Here is a 20,262-nt window from a genome sequence, read left to right on the forward strand (position 1 = left end):
GGGGCTAGGAACTGCTGCTTCCACTCACCACGAGGGCACAGGAATCATGGTCGTGGAGCAAAAGAGATGGAGAGCACTAGCTGAATGATCCTAAGTGTATACAGATAAGTCGTAGATCCTTCCTGCAGTCTAACCCTTGGAATCACCAGCAGGTCCTAGGCAGCTATGAATGAGTGGGTTTTAGGGACAGAATTACTGCTTTGGGGGTTAAAATCCAGGAGCTTTTGTCTGTAGGAAGCAGCTTCAAAGGAGCTCTTAAGCACCAGGAACAAACAATCTTAGGCCAGCAGCCCACTTTTTCGAATTCACTGTGGATCTGGTCAGTACTAGAGCTAGGCGGGAACTAAAGAGAGTCTGAATGCCCCAAACACTGGGGGAATTTGGATCTGAGTCTTTGTCTTTCCTATGGGCAAAACTCACACGCTGGATCCCAACAGTAGGACCATAAGAAACTTCTGATCTGGATCCGGATCTAGACTTTACAGCTCAAGTTCTCTCCCAGCTCCCCCATCTCCCCTGGCAAGGAGAAGACATCACCTCTTCTAGATGCCCAGTTCTTCCTCATCTCCCTCACTACAGAGCATGCATGTTACAGACAGCTCTGCAGTGTGATCATTTAATGACACAATCCCACGAGCAAACCATTCTGATGCTTGCAGTTTCTTCCCTCCTCACTTCCAAGACACTTTTACAGTGACATGCCTTCGACATGCCTACGTAGAACAGGTGGCCCAGCCAGCTTTCCGATCATCGTTATCCCAAAGACACGCAGCCTCCTTGCGGATTGAACGCCAATCAGGTCGATCCCTAGTTAGGTCCTTAAGATGGTCTTGCTAGACGTTCAGTTGATGTCCATCACTGGCGAGCTTATTGTGCCAGCAAACTTTTAGCAACCGCATGATTGCTGGCCATGCAGTGGCATTCCCACCCAGACTGACCCATCCGCCCACTCTCTGGATACAAATGGCACGGCATAGACTCAGTGCAATCCACTTCAGTGGCCCTAGACGCTGGACACTGACACTTGGTGGGAACTGCTGTATGATCCAGGTACCTCCCGCTCGGTCACCCTGGGTTCACACCGACCCATCATCTCTCCTAGTCTGCAGCAATCCTTTGTCCTGCTTTCTTGCCCTCACTGAGAACCGCGTTCCCCTCTCCTTCACATTCTGGAACATTTGGATATTTCCACCTTGTTTATTTCACTAGAGCCATCTGTAAAATAAGAAAGGCCACACCCCCTAGGACAGCGCATTGCTACCAGCACCTGGATCAGCACAGCAAGAGTTTCAGGGGATCCTGCTTGAGCTCTGCTGCTGAGCCGGACAGACTGGGCCCACGTCCCACTGCCTTGCACCTTCCATCGTCCTTTCTACCAGTGCGAAGAGCCTGTGAGATGCTCCCCGTTCCGAGCTGGTAGCTCAAACAGAAGTCCCAAGGCAGTAGGGAACTCAGGTCTGCTGCAGAAAGGGGCAGACATATTCTTAGGCACTATCTATTGGCACGTGATCTTTAACTAATTACATATGTGCCAACACAGGTCACTCTCGTAGCAATCAGGGCCCCATTTAAATCTCCCGGGCTCCAGATCCATCTAGGACTTGAGTTAGTAGTTGGCTGGCAATAGATACCCAGGTCAGCCCCCTAGGGAGCCAGGGACTCGCTCCCCGTGTCAAAAATTGCTGCAACGCAAAAAACAATTGAAAGGTACCTTTTCACCTTTGTCTCCCCTGGCTCCAGGAGATCCCTTTTCTCCCTGCAAAGCAAAAAGCCGTTCCTTCACTCCTTTGTGCTAACCTTAGTGACTGACCAAAGCCCTTAATCTGTCCAGTCGATGCCTAGATACCACAGTGATGGGCACAATGGAAATACATAGAGTTAGAGTACAGACATGATGGAGGGGGCAGATGTAGGTTCGTTGTGATGTGGTTGGGAACAAGGGAGATTGGCTTTTATTCTAACACAGGGAGAGGGGCCTATAGGATAGAACTGGGTGAAATGTGATTCTCCTCGCAAAGAAAATTTCAACCAAAAAACCCTAAATCCCTTTTCATTGGAAATTTCCAAGGAAAATCGATTATTTGGTGGAAATTTGAGGCCAAAAAATTCTGGCTGAAAACTGGAAATATTTGGAAATACTGCCATAGTGCCTCATGGGAGTTGTAGTTTGGGGGCCTCTTCCATAGGCCAGGCTCCATCTTCTGAGGGGCAGTGGGAGAGCTCTGCCTGCTTCGTGAAGCAGCACTCATTGGCTGCTCTTCCCCAGATGGTGGGGAAGTGGGGGCGGCAGCCAATCAGAGGGAGTTTTCCCCAGGCAGGGCTGGAATTTGCATGAGTGCTGGTGGTCCTTGTGATGGCATCAGGAGTGCCGTCAGCTTTTTTGCCATCCTAGGTGGTGGAAGGTCCTGCCCCCGAAATGCCACCCCCAACAGAGGCGGTGGAAGGTCTGGCCACCGCAGTCACTGCTCCCCAAATGTTAGTGCCCTAGGCAACCGTCTAAGTCGCCTAATGGGTTGCCCTGGCCCTGGATGGCATCATCGTGACCCAAGCTCCAGCAATGCTTTTCACCTGCTGAGATCTGCCTTTGGGTTTCTCCTGCAAACATGGAGAGCAACACGAACAAATGACGCACCACTGCATCCCTCAACAGCCACAGTGACCCTGGGCCAGCCAAGGTTATGTCTACCCTACATTGTGAACCTGGGTCTGTGGGAGCTGAGTTTGTGCACTTGGTGTTTCCAAGCCTATGCTTGGGCATCCCCACAACTTTGTGGCTTACTATCGCTGGACCCAGATCTCACAGCCATGCTAACACATCCAGACCTCACTACACAGATCTTCTGATTCAGATCTGCAGCTTGAGCTGCGTCCACACTGCAAAACAACAGGGCTTGGAGCCAAGTCACAGAACTCAGGTCCTGAGTGCTGGCTGACCCAAGTCAGACTGATTTGTGTGTGGATGGAAGTGGGGCTTGGGCTCAAACCTGAGTCGGAGCCTGGGCATAGTGTGCAGTGTAGCCATACACTTTGAACTTCCTGCACCTCAGCTGCCCATCTGTAAAATGAGAATAATATGACCTCCTTTCTCCCACTTTTGTCTGTATCATGTATTGAGACTGGAAACTCTTCATATGCATGTACAGCACCTTGCACAAGAGATCCCTGATCTCAGCTGGGGCTTCTAAATAGTACCATAATACAAATAATAAATAGCAACAAGAACTGACACCCCATTTTGCTCCAGTGTAAATGACTTTACAGGACATTGGGCCGTGGGGAGTCAGGCCCAGTAGGCTGATGATTATTTGGGATCTTCAAGGATTTAATTTGTCTTTAAAGGCCTTTCAGCTCAGCTTTGTGACAGAGTTCCGATTCTGTGGGGTTTTTGTTTGTTTGTTTTGTTAAAACGTTAAAGAAAAATTCAGACCTTTTGACCTTGGAATGGCACCAGTTCTGGATCCACCATGTCTGACTCTTGCTTCTGCAAAAAGAAAATAGAGCCCCCGGCCCCTCCCCACAAACACAATTAAACAGGAGATTTTGGACAGAATGATGAAGAACCAGCTGCATCTAACACACATGGAGCTGTAGTAACAGCTCTATAAAATAAATGTATTACCTTGATCCTCCTTGCGCCTTGAGGTCCTGGATATGTCTTGAATTAAAAAAAAGAAGAGGAGGTTTTCAGAGGACAGCGTATGATTGCATGCTAATATTTCATATTTCAGAGATATTTCATCCACAAGACGTGGAAAAGAACTATTTGAACATAGAGGCACGTTATACCTCTCATGATCAATGCAACCATTCATTCTTACTGCATCCCGATGCCAACCATGGTGAATTGGATGCATTAGTGGATCGGTTATGTCTTAGCAGGAATCAGTAAACACTTATCAGGGGTCACTTAGCCACAGCCTTATCCAATTGAACATAGGGGCGAATGACACAAAAAGGATTTCATTGAAGCTGTTCCGAAATTAGGCTGCGGGAACTGAGAGCAGAATGTGCCTATTGTCTGTTTTTTCAGTGTGATCAAGTGCAATGAAAAGGAAAATAAGTGAAACTTTAGGATCAACTCACAACAAACTTAGTTATCTGGAGTTCAAGTGGCTTCTGCTTCTCATGCACTTGAGGAACAAAAGGTTTCAGAGCCCCAAACCCAATGGTTAGAAAGGCAGTAAATGCTCAGTTGAGGTCTCCACACCTCTCCCCAAAAAGAATGTTAGCGTTACAAGACAAAATCCCAACAAGGAACGTACATAACTCAGGAAATGCCCAGTTAAGATGCTCCTTCACACACAACACAACTATGTCGCCTTAACTCTGCCCTCATAGGGATGGCAATAGGTTCATCATAGTAACTTACTCCTCCCTAACAAAAATTTCCTTTGTGCCAGCCACAGCTCCCAATCAGGGCTCCTATTCATGCAGTCTGAGAGGACCCTCCACCAGCCGAGCTGCAGAATCAGGGCCATAGTACGGAAATGTTTTCTTGTTTAAAAGAACGAGTTTCCACTAAGATTTTTTTTTAAAGGGAAACATTTATATCAGTCTTAATTCTGTAAAAGTTTTTACCAAACCTACTTTTCAGACCAAATGTTTTAGCAAGCGGGCAGTTCAGAAATTGTCAGAGAGAAATTTTTCCGAGAGCGCAGGTTCCCTCTGACTGAGCTGCATGGTGCATCGTGAGTCACACGACTGAGGTCCATCATGAGAAATGTAGTTTGGCCAGGCAGCCCAGCCCATAAGGGGGAATAAGGGCATGTGGCATCCAAACTACAACTCCCATGAGGCACTGCAGCACCATAAGACGATGCAGTCTAACACTGAAGTGAACTATTTTGACATTTTCCAAATACATTTTCCGATTTTTTTTTCCACTACAAATTTGGATATTCTGACTCTTTTTCTCAGTCTAGGATGAAACCAAATGTAGAAATAGCGAGAGTTCCAGCCAGGGGCGCTGGAACAGGGGGACAGCGGGCCACGCCCCCCCCCCTTTTATCAGCTGTAAGGGAGTGATAGGGTACGGGGGTGGAGAGGAGCAAGTGTGGGCCAGGTCTTAGGGGGGAAGAGGTGGAGTGGGAGTGAGGCCTTGAAGGAAGGGGTGGTGCCAGGGCAGGGGCTTAGGGAAAAGGGGTGGGAGAGGCACAAGACCTTGGGGAAAGGAGTGGTGTGGGAGTGGGGCCTCAGAAGGAAGGGGCAGCGGGGGGGCATGGTTGGGGCACCGGTGGCCCCCCCACTTTTAAGGACCTTCTGCTACTCCTGATTTTTGCTCTGTTCTAATGCTGAAGAACTGTTTAGAGTGTTTCACATGTCCAATCTGACATATGTAACCACAATAAAACAGCTGTGTATATATATATCTTACAGGTATATTTGTTGCACACACAAAACTTCCCCAAAGCTGGCCATTGTGTTCCATCAGTGATTAATGCTGGCTTCTCTGTTCCTCTTATGTTCTTTAAGCATCATACACTTCCCTTCCCCATCTCTCTTGGGAGGAGCACTTAGCTGTACCAAGGGACACTGGCTTGGCTGCTGGTTAATTATTTACAGGGAGCGTTTCACTCTCACCCTAGGAGTATTGCTATTTCTAATGAGTGAGAAAGCAGCAAGAGCTGTTACCTCAGTGTCCATCTCATAAGCACTATCTCTGCAAACAGTCCAGATATTCGGCCATCGCTTACCACATATCCAGCCGGGGATTTCTGAACTCCAGCGGTGCCAGGTGAGTTAACCTGTATAGGGACAACAAGGAATTATTACTGCTTCCTTCCAAGTCGTGTTGATTGCTTTGTGCTCATGCATAACAGAGTGAAGTGGTTGAAACAGGAGCCTTTACCATGTGCCTCTGTCTCTCAGACGTTCTTCTGACTCTAACATGGCTCGTTAACTCAGGGCCATCAACTGGATCTGCGTTTTCCTGCTTGAAGGAAAACAGCATCCCTTAAAGCACTCAGATGCATAAGTCGGATTATTATTTAATTTTACATTGTGCCATAACTTTACTGCTACTTCAAAAAAGCCAACGCATTGCAATTGCTAGTGTTAATTGCAGGAGTGGCACTGAATTGTTCAGGTGTGTCCATGTAGAATTCACCTGTGGTGTTGCTGAAGATACTAGGTACATCCAGGAAGAATCCACCTACCTTTTGGGCTATTACACGTACCAACCACGTCTATGTAACATGCAACTGCAGTGGTGCTCGGTGCACTAGCTGAGTCTAGGTACAGCACACCTGCAGTGGTGCTCAGCGGACTTGGTATATTCCACTGGAATATTATTGGCCAAACGCCCCCCCACCACATGTGATGAAAGGCCACATGAGCAGAGCCAACAAGGGGGGGTGGTCCAAATTACCAGGGCCCAGCAATCCGGAAGGGGGCCAAGGGCCCAGTTTCATCAGCTCTGTTTAGCCGGTCCGCCCTTGCTGGGGGGCCCGAAAACATTTTTTCACCGGGGCCCAAACCCACTCTCGGCAGCCCTGCATATGGGAATGGCTTAATCTGCAACTCACAGATGTTTGTAATGTTTGTGTTTTGGGATGTTCTGGCACCATACATGTGAGATGTGTATGCTAGAAATAGTGCTAAGAGTCATCTCCCCTAGCAGTAAACACTCGATGCCTATAGGAGTTCCTACATATTAATCGCACGCAATTATCTGCTCCCGTATTTTGAAAGGGAGGAAATTAGAAGTTGCCAGACATTACTCTCCACACCATGAACCACCAGGACATGAAAACAAAGGAGCTGAGTGATTCATGCTGAAATAAACTCAACTATCCCAGTGGCTCGTAGGGCTTTGTCTGTGGAAGAGTTAGGAACAGAACCTCATTGTTTAAACTCCCACCCATATGTTTTAACCACAAGCTCATTCCTCCTTTCAGATGTAACTGCATGTTATGAAGCAAATAAGACTGGTTACTTTCACCTGAGATGCATGTACATCACCCGCTGACTTTAATGAGACTCTCCAGGCAATACAATGCTACTCAACATGAGGAAGGGAATCAGAATCTAACCCATCGTGACAGAAATATCAGGCCTCAGAGAAAAAGAACTGTAGCATCAAAATGTTGGTACCAAGCCCCATCATGGTTCCCATCTGCTATTTTCAACGTTCTGGAAGTGATTCTTTACAGGAAGTGTGGATGAAATTGACTCCATGCAGAGGGCCAAGGGGGCATCGCTTTGTTCCAGGCAAGCCCTCTTCACAAGAGGGGATTTTCCCCTGAATAAACTGTAAACCCTCTGGAGCAGGGACTCTCGTTTTGTTCTGTGTTTGCACAGCACCTAGCACAATGGGCCATGACTGGGCTCCTAAGCATTGCTGCAATATGCATAAATAAATAATAATCATTGAATAATTCACTGGGAACCAAACAGATCAAATCAATGCATTAGCTCATTGCGTCCCCCCAAAATAAAATGGAGTGAAGTAAAAAGCAAAATAACAGTATTTCTCCCAGCTCCCCCCTAGTTCTCGCTTTAATTTAATTCATTAACTGGTTTCTTTTGTACCTCTGGGTTTATTCCCAGTTCATGATCCTTGCACATCTGAGAAGGGAACAAAAAGGTAGAGTCACTTGGGGATGGACAGTGCAGAAAGCTGAAGCAGGGGAGTTGTTGGAAATGGGACAGAAGAGACTGGGGAACCGCTGGTGAATGGTAGAGATTATGGTCATGGGTCCTCGTGCATCTAACAACTGACCGACCAGCCTGATGGTGCAAGACAAACATGAATGTTGTCCATGTGAACAAGCACCAGGCCCAAAGGGATTTGGCGCTTCCTGTGTGGCTTGAGTTCAGCAGTGTTTTCTGGCCCCAGTCGTTCTGTCATAAGAGGGGTTTATTAAAGAAGAAGCTATGTGGTAAGAATATCACATGTCCATCTCCACCACTGGAGCCCAATTGTGGTAATTTCCCACATCAATGAGCCCCATTGGTCTTATCCATTCCTAGTCAGGCAACAGACACGCCATTGCCTGGACCCCAGGTAGGTCAGCAGCAGCAGTGATAGAACCTGCAACCCCTGGAGCCTAAACCATGAGCCTGTACTGCCAAAAGAGCCAGCTCTGTTAGCCAAAGCTGAAGCAGGCACTACATCTAGCTTCAGGCCAGACATCACTGGAGCACCACACTGAGCGGGGGCAGATTAGCATGCCATTTTATGATATCTACAAGAATGTTTTTAAAGTGGTGGTTTGGTTCCTTCCCCCACCTCGTCAAACTCCAGACAACCCAAAGGAATTTGCTGAAATGCTCTAGGGAAAAAAAAAACACTTTCCTACCTGGAAGATTTTACCAAGAGAGAAAAGTTTCAGCCCCAAAATGAAAGTTTTGGAAAGTTACAAGGATGTGAAAAGAGGGTGATAAATAGAAGCTATACAGTTTAACTACAGCGGATGCTACTTGTGCTTGCTATAATGACATAATTTAAAAGATAAGGGACTTGATAGATTAGGTTAGATTGTAAACTTTGGGTCAGGGACTGTCTATTTGTTAATATATTAATAATTATATATGAATACCCAGCTCTTATCTAGCCCTTCTCATCAGTAGATCTCAAAGCACTTTATAAAAGAGATATCTTTATCCCCATTTTACAGCTGGGAAAACTGAGGCCCATAGCAGTGATGTGACTTTCCCGTGTTTACAAAGCTAACATCGTGGGGTCCTGGTCTGTGACTGGGACTCCTACATGCTACAAATAAAGAAGCAGAATAATAGCTATGGGGACTATAGCAGGAACTTTTCATCTTGAGGGCTCCAGGCCTGCAAGCTGCTCCGTGCATCTTTGCCATTGCACCCATGTTGACTTCAGTGATCTGCGTGGAGCAATTTCCAGGAGCAAGGCCAGGCTCACGATGACCTGAAACATGTTACCTCCTGTGGAGCGGGGGATGTGGAAGGAGCTAAGCAAGGACAAGCAGATGCTGCCTGTTACCTTTATGTCTGAGAGGACTATATCAGCTGCTTCAGAAAAACCATTGTTGCCCATTGAATGATCAGGCTGCAAAAGAAAACAGCACAATTCAGGCTGGGAGCTTTCTTGGCATTGGCACGATAGGATTTTTTGCAGTGGCCAAGATGATTGGATGGGAGGTCTCAGGCAGTACTCTTACTGTTATTACTCAAATGGAGGAAAGTAACTTCTACTTTTCATCTAGAACAGCAGGTTTAAAACAAACAAAAGGAAGTATTTCTTCACACAACACATAGTCAACTTGTGGAACTCCTTGCCAGAGGATGTTGTGAAGGCCAAGACTAGAACAGGGTTAAAAAAAGAAATAGTTAAGTTCATGGAAGATAGGTCCATCAATGGCTGTTAGCTAGGATGGGAAAGGACGGTGTCCCTAGCCTCTGTTTGCCAGAAGCTGGGAATGGGCAACAGGGGATGGATCACTTAATCACCTGCTCTGGTCATTCCCTCTGGGGCACCTGGCATTGGCCATTGTCAGAAGACAGAATACTGGGCTAGATGGACCTTTGGTACAGCCGTTCTTATATATGACACAACTACTTGAGTTGGCTTTGCCTTTCTCTCCGACAAAGTTAATTTGATTCCACCTCCCACTTTTAGTAAACTCTTCTACCACCAAGAAATTGGACCTCTGGAGCCAACTGCTTGGGTTATTATCGACTCAACACCTGTCAAGGGCCCCATGAACCTTTTAATTGTTATGTTTCCTGATTAGAGCTTCTGCTAATGGGGACAACCACCGGCTATATTTATCTCAAGCTGTATTTCCCCCTCGTGGGTATGTAGTTATTTAACCAAAGACACCTGAGCCATGCTGCAAGTAAAGAGGAGAGGGAAGCTGATATCTTGCCACCGTTGCATACACAGAACCCGCAATGAAGTCAAGAGGAGTTTTACATCAAAATCAACAGCAGGAGACTGCTCTGAACTTAAGATTAGAATGGGCTTTGGCGTTTCGGAGGGTTTCGTTTGACTGTCAGAATGAAAGGGCCTGTTACAGACCTACTGAGAACTCCTGGGAAATGTTCCATCTGTAGAAAAAATATTGCCTCAATGGTGCAAGGGTCATTTGCATGAAATCAGTGTATTTTATATTTCAGAGATATTTTTGGCCTAGCTGTTTCTCTGCCTGCCCCCCCCCCACCCCCCAACATACACACACTGTTCCTCACCTGAAGGCAGAATTTTCTGGGTTTGGTCTCAGTGCGATGACTCTCAGGAGTGAGTGTGGGCAGGAATGGGCCCATAATATTGCCATAGGAACTAAACGTGACAGTACAACCCAGGGATCCTGACTTAATGTATAGGCTTTTCTACAGATTTGCAGAAGGCCAGAAGGGACGATTAGATCATCTCGTCTGGCCTCTGGCATAACATTTCCCTCAGCTGAGCCCAATAAACATAGGTGCCAACTTTCACGTGGTAAATAAGCATCCCGACTTTCACAATAAGCCAAAAATCAAGCTAATCCCCTTTGAAAACAAGCCAATCCTTAAGGACCCCAACACTCTGTGACTAGATCCCCCCTTCCCAGCATGCAGTCTGGGATTGTGATGGGCCTGCTGTGCGCCCCTGACTCTCTCCCTACTTGCCCCTGCTTGCCCCCCCTTACCCCTACTTGCCAGGAGCCAATTAAAAAAAAAAAAAAAGAAGCAACAAGTAACAAGCTACAAGCCAAAAACTAGCCAACAAGCGACTCACAAGCCAATTAAGCTAAAAACAAGCCCACATTCTGCATTTTTTCTGTACGTTTGGCATGTCTGCCAATAACCTGTGTTTGACTAACTCATATCTTGTGTTTGGCTGAAGCCCAGCGTCCAGAAGGGTGGTCAATCTTGAGCTGAAGACAACAAGAGATGACGAAAGGGTGGTCAATCTTGAGCTGAAGACAACAAGAGATGACGAATCCACCCAGTGCCCCCGCATGGAGCCCCATGGGTCTGCTGACATGAAACAACTTGCAGGACTGGAGTCTACATTTTCGGATGCAGCCATGGATTTGGGGAGCCCCAGTTTTGGGGTGCCAAACCTGAGACCCTTGGGGACTGATTTCTACCCAAAATGCCAATTGAAATCAATGGGAGCTGTGGGTGCCTAGCACCTCTGATAATCCTAGATGTCTTCAGTTGGACAACCTACCACTGAAGCACCCCAAAAGAGGGGCAACTTTTGAAAATGGAGGCTTCAGGGACTTGCCCAAGGTCACACAGAGACATCAGTAGCAGAGCACAGAATAGACCTAGATCATAGAATATTAGGGTTAGAAGGGACCTCAGGAGAGCATCTAGTCCAACCCCCTACTCAAAAGGGGACTAATCCCCAGATTTTTAAACCAGCTCCCTAAACAGACTCCTCAAGGATTGAGCTCACAACCCTGGGTTTAACAGGCCAATGCTCAAACCACTGAGCTACCCTTAGATCTACTGAACCCTACTGTAGCCCTTTAACCACAAGACTTTCCTCTCCAGGGAGCAGCACCAAGAAACTCCTAAAATAGGCTGGATCTCTGCCAGATTCGACTCTAGTGCTAACCCCTCCTAGAAATGTAGGAACATCTGGGTCACAGACTGTGCTCCTGAGCAACAAGAATTTTGTTTTCATTCAAATATCCCTTGGAGAAGGAAAATCAGGGAAGTGAAATAGAGGCAAATATGCCAGCAGGAGAGATCTTGAAATCTGCCAGTTCCCATAGTGTGCTTATTCGGAGAACTTGTTTCCAGAGCTATAATATGTAAGTTGCAGGCCTGTGTGTGTTGGGCGCCCTCTAGTGGTCCCAGAACACGAGCTCACAGTTATACTGATTTGCATCTGAATTCCTTCTGAAATCTCAGGCCAGAGCCAGGCATGATGCAGAAGATCATGGCCTGAAGACAGGGGAGTGGCAGCAGGTCTGGTCTAATCAGAGTTGGATTTTGTCCTGATGTGCATCATTGCAACGAACTACCGAGAACCCACTGCCTATTATTCCAGCAGAATTTGTAAGGATACAGCACTGGTTTTCAGCTCTGTTCAAAGGGCCTGGCCAGCGTATCTTCCAGTATTTTCTAAAATAATATTTTGCTCTGTAACAAACACCTGGATGCTTGAAAATGACAGTAGATTTCCTCACGGTGCCTCTCTTAGCCCCATCACTAGCCCACAGGGCCTCGGCCACTCTTGGATGCCGGGATGTTGGGCTAGATGGACCATTGGTTCTTATGTTCTATTACTGGAGAGCGGCTGAGCTGAGGGCACTGGTTTGTCAGTGTAGGGTCACTCGGGAGCACAAGACTGAACATGATGGTTTATTACTGTCAGGCACTGGGCTATGCTGCACACCAAAGTGGCCTGTTTCGGGCTCCTAGAAGGGGATGTAATTAGGCACGTGCAGAAGGGCAGAGAAATACAAAGGCATGAAATGCCAGCATAGAACGGGTGAAATCCTCAAATCTCCTGCTCCTACCCTGAAGTCCCTGCCCTAGGGCCCACACAACTGGACTCAGGTGGGACAAGGGAGACTCGCTGATTTGCAGACATGGCATAGAGTGTCAAACCCCTGCCTGTGCAGAGCCTTATTCTATTGGTTCCTTTCTCCTTCCTCTGCTCCCTAGTGCCTTTTCTTCAGGGGAGCCAGAAGCTCCCTGGACCCATTTCCTGGGAAGTGATATTCTGACTCTGGATGGACGCTGGCGGAGCATGGCAGAGAATGAAGGCAGCAAGTCAGAGGCAGCCTGGTCCAACCAACTGAAGCATGGACAATGTAGAGCTAGACCTCAGGAGTTCCCAAGCCAAGCTCTGATGGTCTAGATAATACTTAGTCCAGCCACAAGTGCAGGCGACTAGACTAGATGACCTCTTGAGGTCCCTTCCAGTCCTATGATTCTAGTCCAGTCCCCTGCACTGAGGCAGGACTAAGTATTATCTAGACCAATGGTTCTTAATCTGGGGTGCACGCACCCCCTGGGGTTGCAATATGCCAGTTTTTTTTAGAAAGTAAATCATCAAAAACACAAATTAAGCACAGGCACATAAGTACAACTACTTTGGTTCATCAAACCAATGTATTTATTAACATTATACGCATTTTAATGATTACTGTAATATACAAACAAAAATATATCAGGGGTGCGAGGACATATTTTTTAGGTTTAAGGGGTGTCAGAACATATTTTGAGAACCAAAGGGCTGCAGGCTGCAGTAAAGGTTAAGAACCACTGATCTAGACCATCCCTGACAGATGTTTGTCTTAAAACCTCCACTGATGGAGATTCCACAAACTCCCTAGATAATTTGTCCCAGTGCTTAACTGCCCTGACGGTTCACAAGCTTTCCTTAATGTCCAACCTAGGCGAAACTTTCTTGTAGATCCCCAACAATCAACACTAGCCCCTTAGCTGCAGCTTCCCTTAGTGTCAACTTTAAGGTCACGTGTGGGAAGAGATTAATTGAAAGTCAGTGAATGGACATTTTTATACATCTCCACGCAAAGCACTTACTCTGCTCACGTCTTTCTCTTTCCTCCTCTTCTTCAAGGGCTCTGGTGTGTCTGCAGAAATGTTTCCCAGTGCGGGAGGTTCCGACCCCAGAACAAGACTAGCTGGGCTCTGCTGAGCCTGAAGAAAGCAGGTTATTTCTCTTTAAGGAACCACGTCTCTCCCATGACACATACAGTCCATGAGGTAGAAGTCTTATTACTCCCTCTCACACACACCCCTTTTCCCTTTATCAGCTATTCAATAGCAATATGACGATCAATTAAACACTACACGTACAATGGTGCACAGCCAAGGTTACAGACTCCTGAGTGCTCCGTTGTAAATCAGGACACACTGCTGTCAACAAGAGTATTATTTAAAAGCAGAGCATGGGCAGTCTGAGTAGCTCACAAGGCTGGTTATGGATAAAGCTGGGTGGGAATTTTTTGAAGAAATGTTTTTTGGTCAGAAAACGCCGATTCATTGAAACTGAAACTTCAGGGAATGGTATCGTTTTTGACAAAAACATTACAGGGAAGGTTTTGTAGGTCCAGGATGGACTTTTTGGCCACAGAGACACATCAAAAGACCAGAACTGCCAACAGGTTAGGGCATTCAGGTGGGATGTGGGAGAGGTAGGAAGATCAGGGGCTTAAACTTGTGCTATCTACACTGCAGGTGAGGGCCTAGCCATCAGGGGCAGCTCCAGGCCCCAGCACGCCAAGTGCGTGCTTGGGGTGGCAAGCCGCGGGAGGCGCTGTGCCGGCGCCGCGAGGGTGGCAGGCAGGCTGCCTTTGGCGGCTTGCCTGCGGAGGGTCCGCTGGTCCCATGGCTTCAGAGGACCTCCTGCAGACGTGCTTGCGGAAGGTCTGCTGGTCCCGCGGCTTCGGAGGACCTCCCGCAGGCAAACCGCCAGAGGCAACCTGCCTGCCGTGGTCGGGGCGGCAAAATCCCTAGAGCCGCCCCTGCCAGCCACTATTCTATTGCAGGCAGAATGACCCAAAGCCTATCTCTAAAGTCATGTTAGAAAGGTATGCGACTGGTAAAAGGGGGCATTCCTGGTAGATAGGTTAGAACTTTGAAACGCAAACCTATATTGTTAGAAGTTAGAAGTGTCATCACTGGTTCTCCACTTGTAAGGTAACTCCCTTCTCTTCAAGTGCCAGTATATTTATGCCTGTATCTGTAATTTTCACTCCATGCATCCAAAGAAGTGGGTTTTTTACTCACAAAAGCTTATGCCCAAATAAATAGGTTCATCTTTAAGGTGCTAGCAGACTCCTCGTTGTTTTTGTGGATACAGACTAACAGGGCTACCCCTCTGATACTTAAAAAGCGACAGAGAGTCCTGTGGCACCTTATAGACTAACAGACGCATAAGCTCCTCTGATACTTGACACTAATTGTGTGTGTATCTTAGACGCTAGTCATGTAAACAGACAATTCCTGTCTGTCACTATAACTATTAATTCAGGGACCAAAAGGGAATATTAACATTTAGATGAATCTTGGGTGAAGTAATGTCATTGTCTATATGTCTCTTTGAAGTTTGTGATAGACTGCCTAATGGATAAATTGCCCTATGTTAATTTGTGTAACTAATGACTGGTGATGTTTAGAAAGCAGAAGGTTACATCAAAAGCCTATTGTTTACTCAGCACTGCACGGTCAAGAAGCTGTTTTATGCTGGCTTGGTAAATCTAAGTATCGGAATATCTACCAGCTTTGGGGTTTGTCTGCCCCATTCTTTGCAGTTCACCCTAACTGAGTAACCTTACCTGGCCCCCACTGGGACCCTGGTCACACAAGGCAAGCTCAATTCTCAACAAACAGATATCTGCACAGAACTGAATTTAAGCACAAAAGAACAAGAGATTTCTTGGGACCCTATGTAAGCTCAGCAGTTCACCATCCGATCTGCGGGGTCCATCAGCCAGGCAAGGTTTCTGTTCATCTCAAAAGCAGTCCTGTATCCACATGGCAGCTAGCACCCACTCTCAATGGAGGCCAAGAGAGGCACAGAGACTGAACTGCCCTCTCTGCACTACAGCACTTGGAGCCGATCCCTCTTGGCCAGGATTGGGACAGTATTTGAAGCAGGGCATGGTTGCTGGTGCTGAAAAGGAGAATGTCTGTGCCTTGGGCTGCACCTCACTGCAAATCTAATTTAATTTTAAAAATCCCAGCACAGCCCACGACCGGAATCTCTTTGTAGTGGTGGGTGACGGGTTTCCTGTAGTCTACACAGTCCTCCGTGGGTGCAATGGACTAAGTAGGCCCTTTGAGACTTCCAAGGGAGCACTCTTGGGCCAGCACTACATTGTCCCATGTTTGCCACTTAAAAATTCCTGGTAAGGGGGCACAGTTGCTGAGGGGGAGGAATTAACTGGGGAAGCAGTCTCAAGTTTATGACAAGGCTCATGCAGCTAATCCCAGCTTTCAGACCCAAGGCTGGAGTCTGAGGAGTAGGGTGGGCTGCAAGTCCCCTGGCAGAAAGAGAAAGGGAGTGGTCAGGGTCAGGGTCAGGGATACTAAAGATCCAAGACAGCAGGATGGCTGGGAAATGTAGTCTCTCTTGGCTGCCATGTTGTAGTCCTGGCTTGAGGCATGGCATTCTGGGAAATAAGGAAATTATATAAATGTCACTCTCTCCATACATGAGGCCTTTAGAAGGAAGCAGGCTGTGTGGCTGGTGTCTCCAGAAAGATATTGACAAGTCAGCCCATTTCCTTTGGTTGCTTGATCAAACTTTTTGCTTTATAATGGGGCTTTGAGGTGGGCACCTCAATGAGCATCAGAAGCAATATTCAGAGAGTCTGTGGGGACATTTTGGTCTCATTTGGGGTTAATGGGAAGATACCCTCAGGCAGGGAATGTCTCTGTTTATAAATTCCACAGAAGCACCTTTGTTGGATCTGACCAGGTGTGTGAGATGCTCAACAACAAACAGGTCTAGCTTGGGAATACAAACCAAATATAAGGGGATTTTAAATGTTACCTCTTCATTCTCCCTTATTACTGACCCATCCACCTCCTGGCACTCAGGAGAGGTATTTTCAGCAGGATGTTGTTGCCCTGCAGTGGGATCTTCTTGGCTAGTTTATAGCCAGGTTGCATTCAGACCTCTAGATCTGCCTTCCCGTTTCTCAGCCTCTAGCTGTCTCTGACATGAGTGCATCTGATTTACCATTATTTCCACCTCAGTGTAGTCACCAGGACCAATGGCTGTTGTACCATCGACCAAAGTTTTCTTCTGACCTGTTACAGCCTGACAAAACATTGAAAGGGGGCTGAAGAGACACAACGGAAAGAAATGTCTGTGTGTGACTAGAGGCTTCCTGCTAACCGGCATCTTCCAAAGAGCTGCTTTCACATGGGTCCACAGGCCTGGAACTAGGAGACCTGGATTCTATTCCCATCATAGGTCTGTTATGTCCTCTTTTGTGTGAGTCACTTCAGTTCCCTGAACTGACGTTTCCCCATTCAGCGAGATGGGGCTAACGCTACTCATCCACCTTTGCGAAGCGTTTGATTCTGTGCGCTACAGAAGTGCTAATAATCCCATGCTGTGATCACTTTAATGCTATCTAGCTCTGATACCAACGTGGTAGGTGATGATGGGCGATCACTCGTTACTGAGTATGATCATCTTCCATGGGAGTTATGGGTCCTCAGGAGGCTGATAAGACCAATTCTTGGACCACAAGTTCTATTGCAATGAGAGCAGATGTTTTCAGGCTCAGTAGGACCATGACTGGAAGTCAGTCTCTCCTTTCTCCTGCGCCTCTTGTCCTCTTCAACTTGTTGGCAAGCAAGTTCAAAATGCAGGGGATCATCACGTAGGACTTCACTCCATTTTAAGCGATCCTGGGCAAGTGTCTCCAGGAAATACTGTGTATCTGGGTACTTCACAATCTTTCATGCATTTATCTTACCCCTGCAGTGCTGGAAAATGCTATTAGCTCCGATTTACAGACGAGGAACTGAAACAAAGGGAGGCTAACGGCCAGATTTTTAAACATATTTAGATGTTGCTTTGCCCAACATTGCAATGCCTAACTACTTAGAAGCCTAAGTCCTACTGACTTTCAATGAGATTTAGGTTTCTAAATCAGTTAGGCAGTGAGTGCAGCAATGCCTAAATACCTTTAAAAAAATCTGTTCCAAAGTGACTTGGCAAAGGCCATACCAGAAGTCTGTAGCAGAGCAGGAACTGAACTCGAGACTCCAGCTAGCACCATAACCAATGGACCACCCTTCTGCCAGTGATTTTATTAAACAACCAACAACAAATGACGATAAAGCCACTGGTATCTGGGTTTCAAATAGCAGCACAGTTAGAAGCATCACTTCCTGCCACTGAGCTGCTCAGGGAGGGTCGTACACAGATAGCAAGTTGCCACTGATCTTTCATCCAGAGAAAATTAGAAAAGCCCCACAATGGATTCAGGTGTAATGCTGCACCCCAAAATGCTTTATGGGAACATGCTTATGAATGTATATATGATATAAATGGGATATGCTTTATGCCAGTGGTCCCCAACCTTTTTTGTCTGGCAGGTGCCAGACGAAGGACTGTGGCGGCGGACGAGCATCCATCGAAATGCCGCTGAAATTCGGCGGCATTTCTGCGGTGATGCCTCTGTATGACGCCGCTTGTCAGCAGCAAGCGGCATCATACAGAGGCGTCGCCGCCGAAATGCCGCTGAATTTCAGCGGCATTTTGGTAGATGCTCGTCTGCTGGACAGTACACAGGCGCATTTCGCCCACGGGCACCGCGTTGGGGACCCCTGCTTTATGCTATATATGCCATGTAACATATCTATGTAAAGGTTATGATCTACTGAATATACTCATCTTATTTGTATGCATGTGTCGTATTCAAAGTTATGAATCTTGGCTGTACACTTGTTTGATTTTAAATAGCCTTAGTAAGGCATTTGGTCAGCTTCTTTAGAAAGGAATTTGCAAGTTAAGTGCCCAATCAAGAAACACTTAACGGACAATGGCTCTTGGAAGGCTCCAATCCACACAAGAAGTCTACTTGAGGACGTTCAAGGTAGCATGTGAACCATGACTGCTACCTGTAAGTTCTGAGTCATGCATCGATATGTGAGTTGCCCATGTGACTCCAAAACTCCATCTTGTAGCTGGGATTCTACACGGGGGGAGGGTCTCCACCCACAAGGAAAGTCTATTTAAGCCCTGGGAGATCCCTCCATTTTGCCTTCAGCTGGCTCAAGAGTAGCCTCTCCACCCAAGGATACCTGAAGAAACTGGATCAGGGGTGGCTCCAGCACCAGCACCACCAAGCGCGTGCTTGAGGCAGCAAGCCACTGGGGGCGCTTTGCCGGACACCGCAAGGCGCAGGCAGGCTGCTTCGCGGCATGCCTGCGGAGGGTCCGCTGGCCCCACAGCTTCAGTGGACCTCCCACAGGCAAGCTGCTGAAGGCAGCCTGCCTGCCGTGCTTGGGGCGGCAAAATGCCCAGAGCCGCCCCTGACAGGAATAAAGGAGAGTAACTACAGGGGTGTGAGTGATTGCTGAACCCAGACTAGAAGGAGACTAGTCTGTAAAAGGAAGCTTACTGGAACACCTCTGAGGGTGAGGTTTTATCTGTATTTAGTTTTCTTACTTTATTTAGGCATAGGCTTGTCTGTTTTATTTTATTTTGCTTGGTAATTCACTTTGTTCTGTCTGTTACTACTTGGAACCACTTAAATCCTACTTTCTGTATTTAATAAAATCACTTGTTACTTATTATTTAACCCAGAATATGTATTAATACCTGGGGGAAGGTGGGGCAAACAGCTGTGCATATCTCTCTATCAGTGTTATAGAGGGCAAACAATTTATGAGTTTACCCCGTATAAGCTTTATACAGGGTAAAAGAGATTTATTTGAGGTTTGAACCCCATTGGGAGCTGGGCATCTGAGTGTTAAAGACAGGAACACTTCTTAAGCTGCTTGCAGTTTGTAGGACGTGATTCAGACCGGGGTCTGGGTTTGTGGCTGGCAAGCATGTCTGACACAACCAGACAGGGCTCTGGAGTCCCGAGCTGGCAGGGAAAGCAGGGGCAAAAGTAGTCTTGACACATCAGTTGGCAGCCCCAGGGGGTTTCTGTGATCCAACCCGTCACATCAGGAAATGGCAACACCAAAGGGTGAAATGTACCAGTGTTCTCTGCATTCAGCCAAACTCTGCTTCCAGTGAAGTCAAGTAGATCTGTACCATTGACTTCAGAGGGAAAAAAGTTAGGCCACCACTGGGCTTTATTTTCAAAAATGGAGAAACAGATGCTAACTGTTGACTTTATCTTTGGAAGGTGTTCAGATTATCATGGGTGATGGGCACTGTGCAAGAATATGAATGTAGCCTAGAGAAGACAGCTAGTAACGGCTAAGTAACCCAGGAGCTACTCATTAACCCGAAATGCAAAGAATGAATCTTACTAAACCACCTCAACTTATTGTTACCTTAGTAGGTTGTCCTACAGCTGCTGGAACTGTAAGCTGATGCCTGACATCAATACTCAGGTCTTCTTCAGTGACTTCTATACTGGTAAGAGGGTCGCTAGAAAAATCATACTTCAATGAAGCCTGTAAATCCCAAGAAAAGTGGTTAGACGCAGTTGAGTGATCTTAGCATGGACTCCCAGATGAGACCATGAGCCTTTCCAGGTAGATTTAATTGAGTTCCGTGATACCAGCTCTTTGAAGGTCTTGCAGACGAAGTCTGTCCACTCTCTGTGGTGAGCACCTGCTACTCTTGAGGATAGTAGAAATTAGCTCCAGCATCACTGGCTAAATTTTCCC

The 20,262-nt window shown here is 46.9% G+C and overlaps 1 protein-coding gene across 1 annotated transcript in view; it reads right to left on the minus strand.

Annotated features, from left to right (window-relative positions):
• LOC116818314 (uncharacterized) overlaps positions 1 to 20,262 on the minus strand; it is a 265,422-nt gene that overhangs the window by 145,367 nt on the left and 99,793 nt on the right. The window contains 9 exon segments of the mRNA XM_075063437.1: positions 1,712 to 1,756; positions 3,428 to 3,481; positions 3,620 to 3,655; positions 5,694 to 5,744; positions 5,849 to 5,929; positions 8,957 to 9,022; positions 13,468 to 13,584; positions 16,445 to 16,714; positions 19,924 to 20,046. Coding sequence (XP_074919538.1) covers positions 1,712 to 1,756; positions 3,428 to 3,481; positions 3,620 to 3,655; positions 5,694 to 5,744; positions 5,849 to 5,929; positions 8,957 to 9,022; positions 13,468 to 13,584; positions 16,445 to 16,714; positions 19,924 to 20,046 — 843 coding nt within the window.

The sequence above is a fragment of the Chelonoidis abingdonii genome, chromosome 1, assembly GCF_003597395.2.
Source record: "Chelonoidis abingdonii isolate Lonesome George chromosome 1, CheloAbing_2.0, whole genome shotgun sequence".
In the NCBI taxonomy this organism is placed as follows: Eukaryota; Metazoa; Chordata; order Testudines; family Testudinidae; genus Chelonoidis; species Chelonoidis abingdonii.